The sequence below is a fragment of the Protopterus annectens genome, chromosome 7.part0 (genome assembly GCF_019279795.1).
Source record: "Protopterus annectens isolate FY-2018-M chromosome 7.part0, PAN1.0, whole genome shotgun sequence".
Taxonomy (NCBI): domain Eukaryota; kingdom Metazoa; phylum Chordata; order Ceratodontiformes; family Protopteridae; genus Protopterus; species Protopterus annectens.
The window spans coordinates 1,720,179,962-1,720,193,147 of record NC_056739.1 but is presented as its reverse complement, the minus strand read 5'-3'; the positions used below and the strand labels follow the sequence as shown (position 1 = coordinate 1,720,193,147).

At 43.1% G+C, this 13,186-nt stretch overlaps 1 protein-coding gene across 1 annotated transcript in view; it reads right to left on the bottom strand.

Moving 5' to 3' along the window:
• Positions 1-13,186, bottom strand: part of FURIN (furin, paired basic amino acid cleaving enzyme) — a 1,258,063-nt gene that overhangs the window by 835,231 nt on the left and 409,646 nt on the right. Inside the window, exon 4 of the mRNA XM_044078261.1 lies at positions 13,071-13,166. Within this exon, the coding sequence (XP_043934196.1) occupies positions 13,071-13,166 (96 nt within the window). The remainder of the gene's footprint in view (positions 1-13,070; positions 13,167-13,186) is intronic.

Here is a 13,186-nt window from a genome sequence, read left to right as displayed (position 1 = left end):
AGTTACTATTTCACATGATGCTTCGAAATTTGGTCTTGGTGCAGTCATTCTACAAAAAGGTCAGCCTGTTGCTTATGCATTCAGAGCTCTCACCCAAGCTGAAATGCAGTATGCTCAGATAGAGAAAGAGCTTTCGGCAATCGTGTTTGCATGCTCCTAGTTCCATTATTATGTGTATGGCAGACCTATCCAAATCGAAACAGATCAACCTTTAGTCACTATCCTGAGAAAACCAATGCACACAGCTCCAACCAGATTGCAGCGTATGATGTTGAGATTGCAAAAATATAATTTCAATCTTGTCCACAAGAAAGGCAAACTTTTTTATCTTGCTGACATGTTATCCAGATCACCAGAAGTGCCACAAAATAGCACGAGAATGAGAACTTTGATTCTGAAGTCATGGAGGTGAGAATTTATTTTTGCACACGTCTTGATGAGCTCAGAGATCACACAGCTGCAGATCCAGTTTTACAGAAGCTCAACCACTGTCTCAAAGGATGGCCATCCAAGCAATCTAGTTTACCTCCAGATGGGCAACCTTATTTTCCATACAGAGACGAGATTTTGTCAGACAATGGTATCATCATGAAAGGTCCTAAAGTTATTGTTCCCAAGTCCTTGCAACATGAGTGCATTATTATCTTACACAGAAGTCACCCAGAACAGAATCTACCAAAAGAAGGGCAAGAGGAATTTTGGCCTTCTACATCTTAAGATATCAAGAGAGTACTTTCATCTTGTTCAGCATGTAATAGTACAAAGCCACATCAATAGAAAGAACCACTTCAGCTAAACCAGATTCCTGAACTACCTTGGTCGATAGTAGTCACTGATGTTTTCAAGTGGAATGGTCAATATTACTTGGGGTTAGCAGACTTACTCCAACTGGTTAGAGATTGACCTACTTCCCAATCCAGCATCCACTACTGTCATTACTAAGATGAAGAATCATTTTGCAACTCACGGATCTCCACACAAAGTTATTTCTGACAATGACAAGCAGTTTACAAGCCAATAGTTCAAAAGATTTGTGGAAGAATGGGAGTTTACTCATGTCATGAGTAGCCCAGAGTATCTGCAATCAAATGGTTTGGCAGAACTGCACGTTCAAGTTCAAAGTACAAAGCAGTTACTAGAGAAGTCAAAATGAGGCAATAGGGATATTTACCTGAATCTCTTGACTTTCAGAAATATTCCTCATGATAAACATCTTGGTTCACCTGCTCACAGGCCTCTGTCGAGACAAACCAGAACCACACTGCCAATCAGTAGTCAACTGTTGGTTCCATGTGTCAAGAACATCAGGTCAGTGAAAGCCAACCTATTGAAGAAACGACTAACCTAGAAGTCAAACTATGATAAGATCAGCAAACTGCTCAATTCATAACAAGGAGGAGAAGTGGTAAGGATGCAATCATCAAAAGGTTATGACAGGATTGGTGTCATGAAGAACATTTGCCCAGAGCAGAGATCATACACTGTGGAATCACAAGTATCAGATTTCAAGTGGAATCGGAAGCATTTCATACCGGTGTCCGAGCCTATACCACAGCAGATAGCCTGGGAGAAAGACTACCTCATAGTCAGTTGTTCCAGTTCCTGAGGAAGTTCCAGAGAGTACCCCCATTCCTGTGATGAATCCCAAGGCGAGCTGTTCACCAAAACCTGACATTGTTATTAAGTGTACTCCTGATGGTTAAGTCACAAGATCCGGTCAACTCTCGAGACCCTGTTCCAGATGTACGACTTGGACATGACAATATGAAACATTTGAGCATTGTGTTTATTTTCTAAATGTGTAAATTGATGTATGCCTAGCTGCTTTCTTTTCTTTAAGAGGGAGGATGTAGATCACTCTGCGTTTCTCCAACAAACCTCCTGTAGGCATGTACCAAGTGTATTGACTACTGAGCACATGCAGAGACAGACTGCCATTTTGTGTTAAGATGTTGTAGTGTAAGCATGTCTGTGTGTAGACTAAGCATGTCTGTGTGTAGACTATCTGTTAATCAGTTTCTTTATAGTTACTGAAGCTGCTATCCATCCTAATGTATTTTCATGTAATAAAGCTTCTTAAAAGAACTACCCCGCCTGCTTGTCATCCTTGGAATAAGGGACGAGCGACAGTATGGCAAAACTAACCACATGGAAATTTAGTCAGAAGAAGTGAAACTTGATAAAGGCCCCAAGGAATAATTCTGAAACAATGGGAACAGAGGAACAGAAATTTAAGAACATAATGGTGAGGCAACCAGATCAAAAAGAAAGCAACCTGGCTTGGAGGTGGATAAATTTACAGGTGTGTTTATCTGAATTGTCCAGTTCTGGATGACCAGGCTAGGGAATATTTTGATAATAAAATCCTTCTTGAAGAGACGACACTGTCCATATGGAGGATAAAAACAGGGAAAACTCTGGAAAAGGATGGGATGTCAAGTGAACATTATAAGGCATTAGAGTGCAGACACTTTATGAACTACGAGGGACTTCTTATTGAAATGAAGAACTCAAACTCCCCTCCCCCATTATCCAGGGATAAGGTGGTCCCTTTCCTCCTAAAAACCACACAAAATAAGGAACACCCTGGGCATCATCAGCGAATTTCACTTTTAAATATAGACACAAAGCTATTAGCAATGATGCTAAATCAGCAGGTTAGAAGAAGTGCAAACAGGATTGAGAGGAGAAAACTGGACAGAATTTGAAAGGGGCTAGATCAGTGGACAGAAGCTACTGGCTTGCAAGGCAGTTTATGGAAAGCAGCAGAGAAAACTAATTGGCAGCAAGCTAGGATAACTTTCCTCAATATCAATAACATATTCAGTTCTGTAAAGTGGATGTTTCTCTGACATCTTGTCAGAAGTTGGGGTTGTTGAGTCATTTACTGTAACAGTGACAGTCCTATATAAAAACTCAAAGAACAGGCTAGCAATCAGTGGTGAACTGTCCAGCTAGGTATACAAAGTACAGTTTTGTACCTACCGTAAATGTAGATGTTCGAGTGCTAATACAGCTGCAGTCATAACAGATGGGTTCTTCTGCCGTCAGGCAGGTCCTCGGTCGGCCAAATTCCAAAGTCTAGGTCCGGCGTCGGTTGTCGTCGCTTCTTCCCTGACGTCAGTGCGACAGGGGTATAAAAGAACCAGCCGGCGCCATCTTCTTCAGTTTTTTTCTTGCCCCAGATGTCAGGTGCCCCCAGAAGGAAGGCAATATGTAAATTTATGTAGTAATGCAATGCAATATAATCAAAATACAGTAGTTGCAAGCAAATGCACCATAAAAGAATACCCCAATCAGGTTGTAAGAGGAGGTGTTAGCCAATAGACCTGTCCCAAGTGGGGAAGGAGCGAGGGAAACCTGGACTGAAGCTGTATTAGCACTCGAATATCTACATTTATAGTAGTTACAAAAAGTACAGTTTTGTACCTACCATAAATGTAGATGTTCGAGGATCCACATTGCTGCAGTCCTAACTATTGGGTAGTCCGCTGTCCCAGTCGGCCCGAATACCAAAGTATATGGCTGACGTCGGTCAAGGCGCATTAGACTGACGTCAGTACGTCAGGGTACTAATGCGCATGACCGACGCCATATCCTCAGTCTTTTCTTGCCCCAGATGTCAGAAGACCCTAAAAAGACAAGGCCAAAACCAAAAACTCCAAACATTCCTGCACCAAAAATATGTACAATATATACAAAATTACCAGAGTATAACCTCACCTACACAACCACCCCTAAACACAGAGGGGAAGGAGGGAGGGTAAATTGGACTGCAGCAATGTGGATCCTCGAACATCTACATTTATGGTAGGTACAAAACTGTACTATGTTCTTCATTCCACATTGCTGCAGTCCTAACTATTGGGTAGAATCCCAAAGCAGAGGTAAGGGAGGCTGGCAAATCATAAGGAAGCAGGAGCTGACAACATGCCTTGCAAAATAGCTGTAGCAAAACCAGCCCTAGATTTAGAGTAGAGAGGAAGGTGATAATGCTTAGAGAAAGTATGCACTGAACTCCAAGTAGCTGCCTCCAAAATATCCTTAGTTGCCACCCCTTAGAAATGCTGTTGAAGTGGCAGTAGCCCTAGTGGAATGAGGCCTAATCCCAGCTGGAATCTCCTTGCCATGATGGGAATAACAAAATGCAATGCAAAACCCAATCCACTTAGAAATAGTTTGTTTTGACACAGGCTTGCCCTGAGAACTCAAAGCAAAAGAAACAAACAACTGCTGAGACTGCCTAAAATCCTTAGTCCTGCTTAAATAATAGCAATTGCCTGTGTACATCAAAAGTGTGCAAAATCTTTTCCCCTTTATTTTGGGGATCTGCATAAAAAGTAGGCAAATGAATAGTTTGGTTTAAAGCCACACTAGAAACCACCTTAGGCATAAAGGAAGGATTAGTGCGTAATGATACCCTATCCTTATGAAAAATCAAAAAGGCTCTACCGCCATAAGGGCCTGCAATTCAGAAACCCTTCTTGCAGAAGTAATGGCCAAGAAAAAGGCAGTCTTCCATGACAGGTATTTCAATTCAGCAGTAGCCTTGAGGCTCAAAAGGTTGTAGAGTAAGTTTCTCCAACACAAAATTGAGATCCCAAGCAGGAGTAGGAGCTCATTGGGGTCTTATATTCTTTGCCCTCTAAGAAATTGCTTGAACAAAGGATGCGAAAACAATGGTGGGTCACAATCATAGTGAGCTGAAATTGCTGCAGCATGAATCTTAATGGAAGAGAAAGACAAACCTTTGTCCAATAACTCAGTAAGATATTGAAGAGCCACACTCAAATTAGGCTCAGAAATCTCCAAATTGTTTGCTGCACTCCAAAATAAAAATCTCTTCCATTTTTCTGCGTACACTTTCCTTGTACTAGGTCTTCTGGCTTCCAAAATCACATTTAAAACTTGTTGAGGAAGTTGAGACCTGCTGTGTTTCAAAACAGAATATGCCAGGCTGTTAGATGAAGAGAGTGAAGCTTGACATTGAGCAGGTGACCGTCCCTCTGAGACAACAGGTGTGGAATCAAAGGTAAAGGCCATGGAGGCTTCCTTACCAGATTCCTCAGTAATGGGTACCAGTGTTGCGAGGCCAATCTGGAGCTATTAAAATCATCCTTGGCTTGTCTTGTCTGACCTTTAGGAGCACCTTTGGGAGAAGAGGCAGAGGTGGAAAGGCATACACATGAAGATTTTTCCAACTGAAAGAAAGAGCATCCACTTTCCAAGCTGTGTGATGAAACCTCTTTGTGCAAAACTTTGGCAGCTGGTGGTTTAGTGGAGAAGCGAACAGATCTATGTCTGGAGTTCCCCATGACACTGTCAATTTTGAAATACATGAAGATCCAGTTTCCACTCGTGGGGATCCATGATTTGTCTGCTTAACACATTTGCTAAGGAGTTCTGTGCTCCGGGCAGAAACCTTGCCTGAAGAGTTAGTTGCAAGCTGAGCGCAGTCTCCCATAAAATCATTGCTTGCCTGCACAACGGTAAGAATGTGTTCCCCTTGTTTGTTGATGTACCACATGACAGTTGTGTTGTCTGTTAGAATCAACACCTGCCCTGGAAGAAGTAACTCCTTGAAAGCCATTAATGCAAACTGGACTGCTAACATCTCTTTCATGTTGATATGTAGATGCTGTAGTCTGGCAGGCCACTTGTCTTGTATCCACTTTCCATTTAGATGAGCTCCCCAAGCAATGTCTGAGGCACCTGTCGTTAGAATCTGACTCGCCTCTGGCGGGTCACAGAGAGTCCCTTGTTTAGGTGACATTCCTGAGCCCACCACAAAATTCCTTTTGAATGCAAGGTATTATTTGAATGACAGTGTCCAAATCCTGGCAGTGCTGTGTCCATACATTTTGAGATACCATTGCAGCTTCCTCATATGCAGTTTGGCATTGGGAAGCACCAGAATACAAGATGCCATGAACCCTAAGGCTTGAAGGACTGTCCTTGCAGTCAGCCCGGACTGAAGAGATAGTTGATGGAAGTAACTGGAAAGATTCTTTTGTTTGTCCGGGGTTAAAAAGGCCATCTGGGCTGCTGTATTCAGTCTCACACCCAGAAAGCACATGTCTTGAGAGGGTACTAGACTGGACTTTATTTCGTTCACAGAATACCCTAGGCATCTTAGCACTGCTATCACATATTCCAAATGCTGTAAAAGGTCTTCCTTTTCTTGAGCCAGAATCAGGCAGTCGTCCAAGTAAGGATAGATTTGTATTCCTTTTAGCCTGAAGTAAGCTATCACTGGAGCCAGAACCTTTGTGAATACTCTGGGCAGTGGATAAGCCAAAGGGCAATGCAGAGAACTGATAATGAAAATCTCCAGCTCAGCAGATACTTCCTGCAACTCAGTCTGATAGGCACATGAAGGTAAGCTTCCTTGAGATCTAAAGTTACCATCCAGTGATCTTTGCCCAGCAGAGGTAAAAGCTGTTGTAATGTCAACATTTTGAACTTGGGAATGTCCAGATAAGTGTTGAGGATAGATAAATCCAAAATTGGTCTCCACGTGTTCCCCTTCTTGATACTAGGAACAGGCGAGTAAAATCCTAGGCCCCTTTCTGGCACAGGAACTGGCTGAATGGCCCCTATTTGGAGCAACAGAGAAATTTGCTTGTGAGCCTCTTTTCTTTGTAGAGGAGGAATGTCTGGCATGCCTTTGAAAGGAGGCAAGGTATGGAAATAAAACCTGTAACCGTGGTGAATGATATCCAAAACCCATCTGTCTTGGGTAATTAAATCCCAATTTTCTTTGAAAAGAGCCAGCCTTCCTCCCAAAGGTGCTGCCAGGCGAGAATGTACTGGCAGCTGAAAAGGTAGGTCATTGGGTCTGTTTACGAAAGGACTGACCCCTGCCCTCACCAGAAGTCTGAGCAGGTGAACTCCCTGTTCTAGGCCTAAAAGAACCTTGAGCTCTGCCCCTACCACGTCTAGACCTACCTCTAGACTGGGAATCATAAGCAGGATATGTCCATCCCTTAGAAGGCCAATTTCTACTAAACTTTGGAGGCTGCACCTGCAAAATCCTTAACAGTTTGCATAGACTTAGCCTTGTCCTCCATTTTCTTTAAAACTGCTTCCACAGGTGAACCAAACAACACATCAGACTGTAAAGGAGCATCCAAAATCCTTGTCTTAACATGCTCAGCTAAATTCTGATCCCTCAACCAGGCGTGCCTACGAAGAACAGAACCAGTGGCAGCCACCCTCGAGGAGGCCTGCACAGCATCAAAACCACACTGCAAGGAATGCTTACCCACCTGTTCAGACACATGAACTAAATCCTGCAACTCTTTACACTCAATACCTTCTGCCAGAGCATCCACCTTAGACTTCAATTGTGAAAGGAGATAATTCTGATATTTTAACATGTGAAACTGACAATTCAAGCCCTCATGGCTAAAGTGGAAGAAGTATACACTTTCTTTCCCCATCTATCCAAAGCCCTTGCCTCTTTATCAGGAGGAACAGGATTTTTAACAACAGAAGCCTTCACACCTTTAGGCCCCTGAGAGACAGTTTCGGGTCTGCCCTAGGACTCTTAAAAGATACTTATGAGCTTCAGGCACCCTATAGTACCTATCCGGTTTAACTGGGGCAGGAGGCAAAGAATCAGGATTCAGGAAGCCTCTGCAAAAACATCTTCCACCACATTCAGAACAGGAGGTATAGCTAAAGGCCTATGCTGGGGTAAAAACAAGAATTCCCTAAGCCTCTTCCTGGAATCAGAGAAATCTTGACCTTCCCATTTAAAATGCTCCCTCATGGAATGCAGAGTCTCTGAAAATGAAAAATCCTCAGGAGGAGAAGCTGAAGGAGTAGAATCATCCACATCAGAATCAGAATAAGGAGGATACTCCTGCAAGTCTTCAGCCGAAGACTCAGAAGCCTCGAACACTGCTCAAAACTCTCAAACTCAGGTTCCACCCTAGGCCTCTTATCAGGAGGGGCATAGAACCTCTAATCATAGTAATCAAATCCTCTGCCATTTTAAGCATATGTTTCTTAGGCAAAGACCCTGAAGCAAAACTTGGCCTGCCTCTCAAAGAAGCCTTGGAAACAGAAGGGAGGCTCTAACCACCTTAGGAAGAGAGGGAAGAACAGCCACCTGAGAAGCCCCTTCAGCCTGGCATACTTCCTGAGAGGACACATCCTGTAACAGTAAAGTCTCTCCTGAGACTCCAAAGAAACTCCTGGCAGAACCTCCGGCTCCACTGAGCCTTCTAAAGAACCTACGTCCGGGACTGTCGGTTCTTCCCCTAGGCTTTGCTGCTTTATCCTTGCGCTTTTTGGCGAAGCGGGCGGAGCATCCGCCGGCATTTTATAATTACAACGCTTCCCAAAAACTAACCTGGCACAGTCTAACCTTCTCTTAATAGTGCGTTTGTTAAATCTAGCACAAGGGCGGCATCCAACAACGTCGTGCTCAGGCCCTAAACAAGGTATACACAAAGTATGGTAATCCCTATGAGGTATCTGTTTCCCACAAGAAATACAGTTATTCACTTTTTCTGACATCCGGTTAAATACTGAGGCAAGCAAAAGACAAATTATTCTCTCATCAGGTACTTAGCCAACTTTGATTCGGTCTGAAACTCTGACTTCAGAAACTTTCAGAACGCCAACCTGCACTCGCAAAACTGCTTCTGCATCGGACCATGCGGCAAAAAAGACTGAGGATATGGCGTCGGTCATGCGCATTAGTACCCTGACGTACTGACGTCAGTCTAATGCACCTTGACCGACGTCAGCCATATACTTTGGTATTCGGGCCGACTGGGACAGCGGACTACCCAATAGTTAGGACTGCAGCAATGTGGAATGAAGAACATCTGTACTATGTTCATCGTGCATACAGCTGCAGTCATAACAGATGGGTAGAATCCCAAAGCTAAAAAGGGGTGGTAGGCACTAGGTGGAACTAGGAGGAGCCAGGATGCCCTGCAAGACTGCAGTGGCAAAGCCTGCTCTAGTTTTGTAGTATAATGGTAGGTGGTAGTGCTTGGAGAAGGTATGCACAGAACTCCAAGTGGCTGCTTCCAAAATATCTTTGGTAGGCACTCCTCTGAGGAAAGCTGCAGAGGTAGCTGTGGCCCTTGTGGAGTGAGATCTGATGCCTGCAGGTACAGTTTTACCATGAAAAGAGTAGCAAAAGCGTATGCAGTGGGCTACCCATTTTGAGATTGTCTGTTTGGAAATTGGCTTCCCTTGAGCTCCTATAGCATAGGACACAAAGAGTTGTTCTGATTTTCTGAAAGGCTTTGTTCTGTCCAAATAATAGAGCAGCTGTCTGTGGATGTCCAATGAATGTAGTAGTTTCTCCCCTTTGTTTTGAGGATTAGGGTAAAATGTAGGTAAGTGGATAGCCCGATTCAAAGCTATCCTGGATACCACCTTTGGCATAAAGGACGGGTTGGTTCAAGGTAGCAAGAGAAAATCCCTAAGCCTTTTCTTGGAGTCGGGAGTACTCTTGGCCTTCCCAGTGGAAGTGTTCCCTCAGGTATGCAAGGTTTCCCCAAATGAGTAATCCTCTGGGGGGGAGACAGAGGGAATGGACTTCTCTGCATCAGAATCTTCAAAAGGGGAGTAAGAATGTTCCTGTTCATCAGAGTGCTCTGAAATAATGGAGGCCTGGTCTGAGGAGGGGGATTCTTCCTCCACTCTGGGCCTTTTGTCCGGGGGGGGGGGGGTTGAGAACCCCTGATAAGAGTAATTAAATCCTCAGCCATTTTAAGCATCTGTTTTTTAGGCATGGGACCTGGAGAAGGGCCCTGTGTAGCTGGTCTCTTAGAATGCATGGCTGCTTTAGACTTAGTGAAAGCCTTGATGGAAAAAGAAGATGAAGGTCTGAAGACACCTTGAGAGGAGGCAGACCTGTCTATATTTTTAGTTTCACCACCAAGAGTGGCTTCGGTATCTGTAGTCGGGGTGTGGGCCGAGGAGCCTGCGACCTCGGGCACAGTAGACACCGCCAATGAAGTGTCGTCGGTAGGCAGGGGCTGCATAGGCGCCTTGCTGAGAACCGGACCACCTGTAATCAGCTTTGGCGTGGTGTCGGTCCTTATCTTTGCGTTTATTAGACAAAATTGGAGTCGGAATATCCGACGACATAATGTAGTTAAATTTTTTGCCAAAAATAGTGCTGGGCGAACTCCGCCCGACGCTTAATGGTGCGTTTGTTGAAAGTAGCACAAAAACGACAGACCGAGACGCCGTGGTCTGGGCCTAAGCAAGGAATGCAGAGGGAATGAAAATCCTTATGCGGTACTTGCTTCCCACATGAAATACAATTATTAACTTTGTCTGACATCGATCTGAGGCAAGAAAAGTTTCCCCAACGGGGTACTTAGCTTTCAAGAAGAATTTGGTTGCAAAATTTTCGTAATTTCAGGAGCTGGCCGACCGGCACTTGCGAACTGCTTCTGCTTCGGGCACTGCGCGGCAAGAAAGACTGGAGAAGATGGCGTCGGCTGGTTCTTTTATACCCCTGTCGCACTGACGTCAGGGAAGAAGTGACGACAACCGACGCCGGACCTAGACTTTGGAATTCGGCCGAACGAGGACCCGCCTGACGGCAGAACAACCCATCTGTTATGACTGCAGCTGTATGCACGATGAACATCAAAAGGGATAGTAGACAAGGATGTGATATCACTCAACTTATTTTTGCTTGCTACAGAGACTCACTGAAAGGATCAAACACGTCTTGGGAAATACTCGGTGGTTTGAAGATTTAAGTTTTTTTGTCTATTGAAATAATGGCAGCATGCTAACTGCCACAAGACTGGACTATAGCAGATTTTCAAAGAATATGGTATAGTTTCAGTGGTGGAATGCAGATGGGTAAAAACATGTTAGCTAAGGGTGGGACAACCTGCTGATCTGCTAAGGAGAATTTAAATGAGTGTAAAAGTATGAAGTTCCCTGGAATTAGTGTACAACCCATGGTGCATGACAGTAGAAAGGAATTACAAGGCAATGAAAAGACTGATTTCTAAGCTGCTGGGGCAAAAAAACACTAAACTAAACAGACAACGGATAGTTTGTGGTTTAAATAAGGCACAAAACCGACAGCGAGGTACATCATGGTCAGGGCTTAGGCAAGGAATACAGTATGAATGAAAATCTTTATGAGGTATTTGCTTTCCACAAGAAATGCAATTATTTACTTTTACTGACATCGGTTTAGAGCAAAAAAATGTTTCCCCAACGGGATACTTCGCTTTTAGTTGAAGACTTCGGTTCTGAAACTCGAAAACAAAAATTTTAGGAGTCGGCCGACCGGCACTTGCGAATTGCTTCTGCTTCGGGCAACGCACGGCAAGAAAGACTGATGTAATGGCGTCGGATGCATGTTTTATACCTCTGACGACCTAACGTCACGGAAGAGGAGACAGCAACCAACGCAGGACCCAAGACTTTATTAATCAGGCCGACTGACGGCTACTGCAAGCAGATAACCCAAATGTGATGACTGCAGCAGTGAAACACGAAGAACATCACTAAACTTACAAATGTGTGTACTCTCATCTTGGGATATACGCTTATATGAAGCATTTGTTTCAGAATGTCTACGTATATCAGACAAGTGTTCACATGCACAATCTTTCAATTTTCTATTGCTTTTACCAATATAGAAAGGGGTGCATTTGACATGTCTCTGTAGATGTACAACATTCTGTGTTCACGTGATGCTGATAAATTCAAATTATTTTCTCAGTATTTGGTTGTACAAATGACTTATCACTACTAATATATTCACAAAATTAACTAAAGCATGGTGTAATACCTTAACTACCCATCAGTTTTTACTTTTCTTTGTTAAAAACAAAACATATGCAATACTGCATATAAAATGTTACTATGGTTTGTTTTCTATTTAAATAATGTATGTGCAGCTATGTCACAATCAAACAGGATTTAATAAAGACATGAACTTGCTGCTATTTTGAGACTGGCATCAAGTTTCAAAAGAATAACTATCAAAGTACTTTTAAATATGTTCATCTTTGTCCTTCTCACATTACTCTACATCTTAAAGGAATAAAAAAAAGAAAACTTTAAAAAGCAAACATGTTGCACCCTCAGTACCACAAAGGCAAACCACCAATGTAGTACAAATGTGTCAACATTCTTAACTTGTGTCCTTGTGGGTAAAATTGTGCTTGTAAGGGATAAACCAGTACAGCTCACTCTGGTAACAAAGAAGGATAAGTGACCAGAGCTCAGTTAATGGTTTGGGAGCTTGGTGCAACTCACAGTGAAGGATGGTTATGCCCATCCTTGGGTTGCAGTGCACAGCACGACATGTAGTCATAATCCCTTGAAGGAGTGGGACTGACAGGATGTTTGTCCTGTGGTTGGTTTTTAGCTCAGCAATCCACTACATGATATACATGATAGTAGCCTTCATTAGCAAGTACATGGAAGCATGTAGATAATAAGGGAAAGTGTGACGGGTCCCCACAGTAATGTGGATAGTACAGCCCTCTGGTCAATGGAGTAGGCTAAAGTCATATGAATGCCCATGCTGCCAAGATCCTGGCATGGACAAAAGCAACCCTCATGGTTGTTTGTATGAAAGCCCATCCTAACTGTTCTCTTCCCTATGTTGTACTGATGTAAATTCTGTAGTACAGAGAATGAATGGATTGAATCTAATTCTGGGAGGCCTGACAGTAAAGCAGGCAGGGGGGAGAGCATCTGGGACAAAAGAAAAAACTGACAAGACCAATAGATCCAGCAAATACTACTACATTAAATGGAATTCACTATTGCCATCAAGTAATAAAATGTTCATACTTCATATGTTAGATGTTGACAAGAGAAAGTGAAAAGTATCAAGTCTCCGTGGTCTCTCTGAAGAAATATTCAGACAGATGCCATATAGTAATCACTTTTTATACTGCTAGTGGCAGAAGCAGCAAAATAAAAAATCACTACTGATGAGTCATGCAGAGCTGGCATTACCCATTATGTCACAAAGACTAAAAGGAAAAAAGGAAACATTAATAGCAATAAGAAAGAAATATAAGAGCAAAGCACAAAAAAATAACACTCACCAAATACCACTGCATGGGAAACTTAGGATCTGATGGCTCTGAGTAAACATCGCGTTTCTTTCTTCGTTTGACAACCTGCTGTTCAGCCCATCTAACCTTTTCATGAAGAAAAGGTA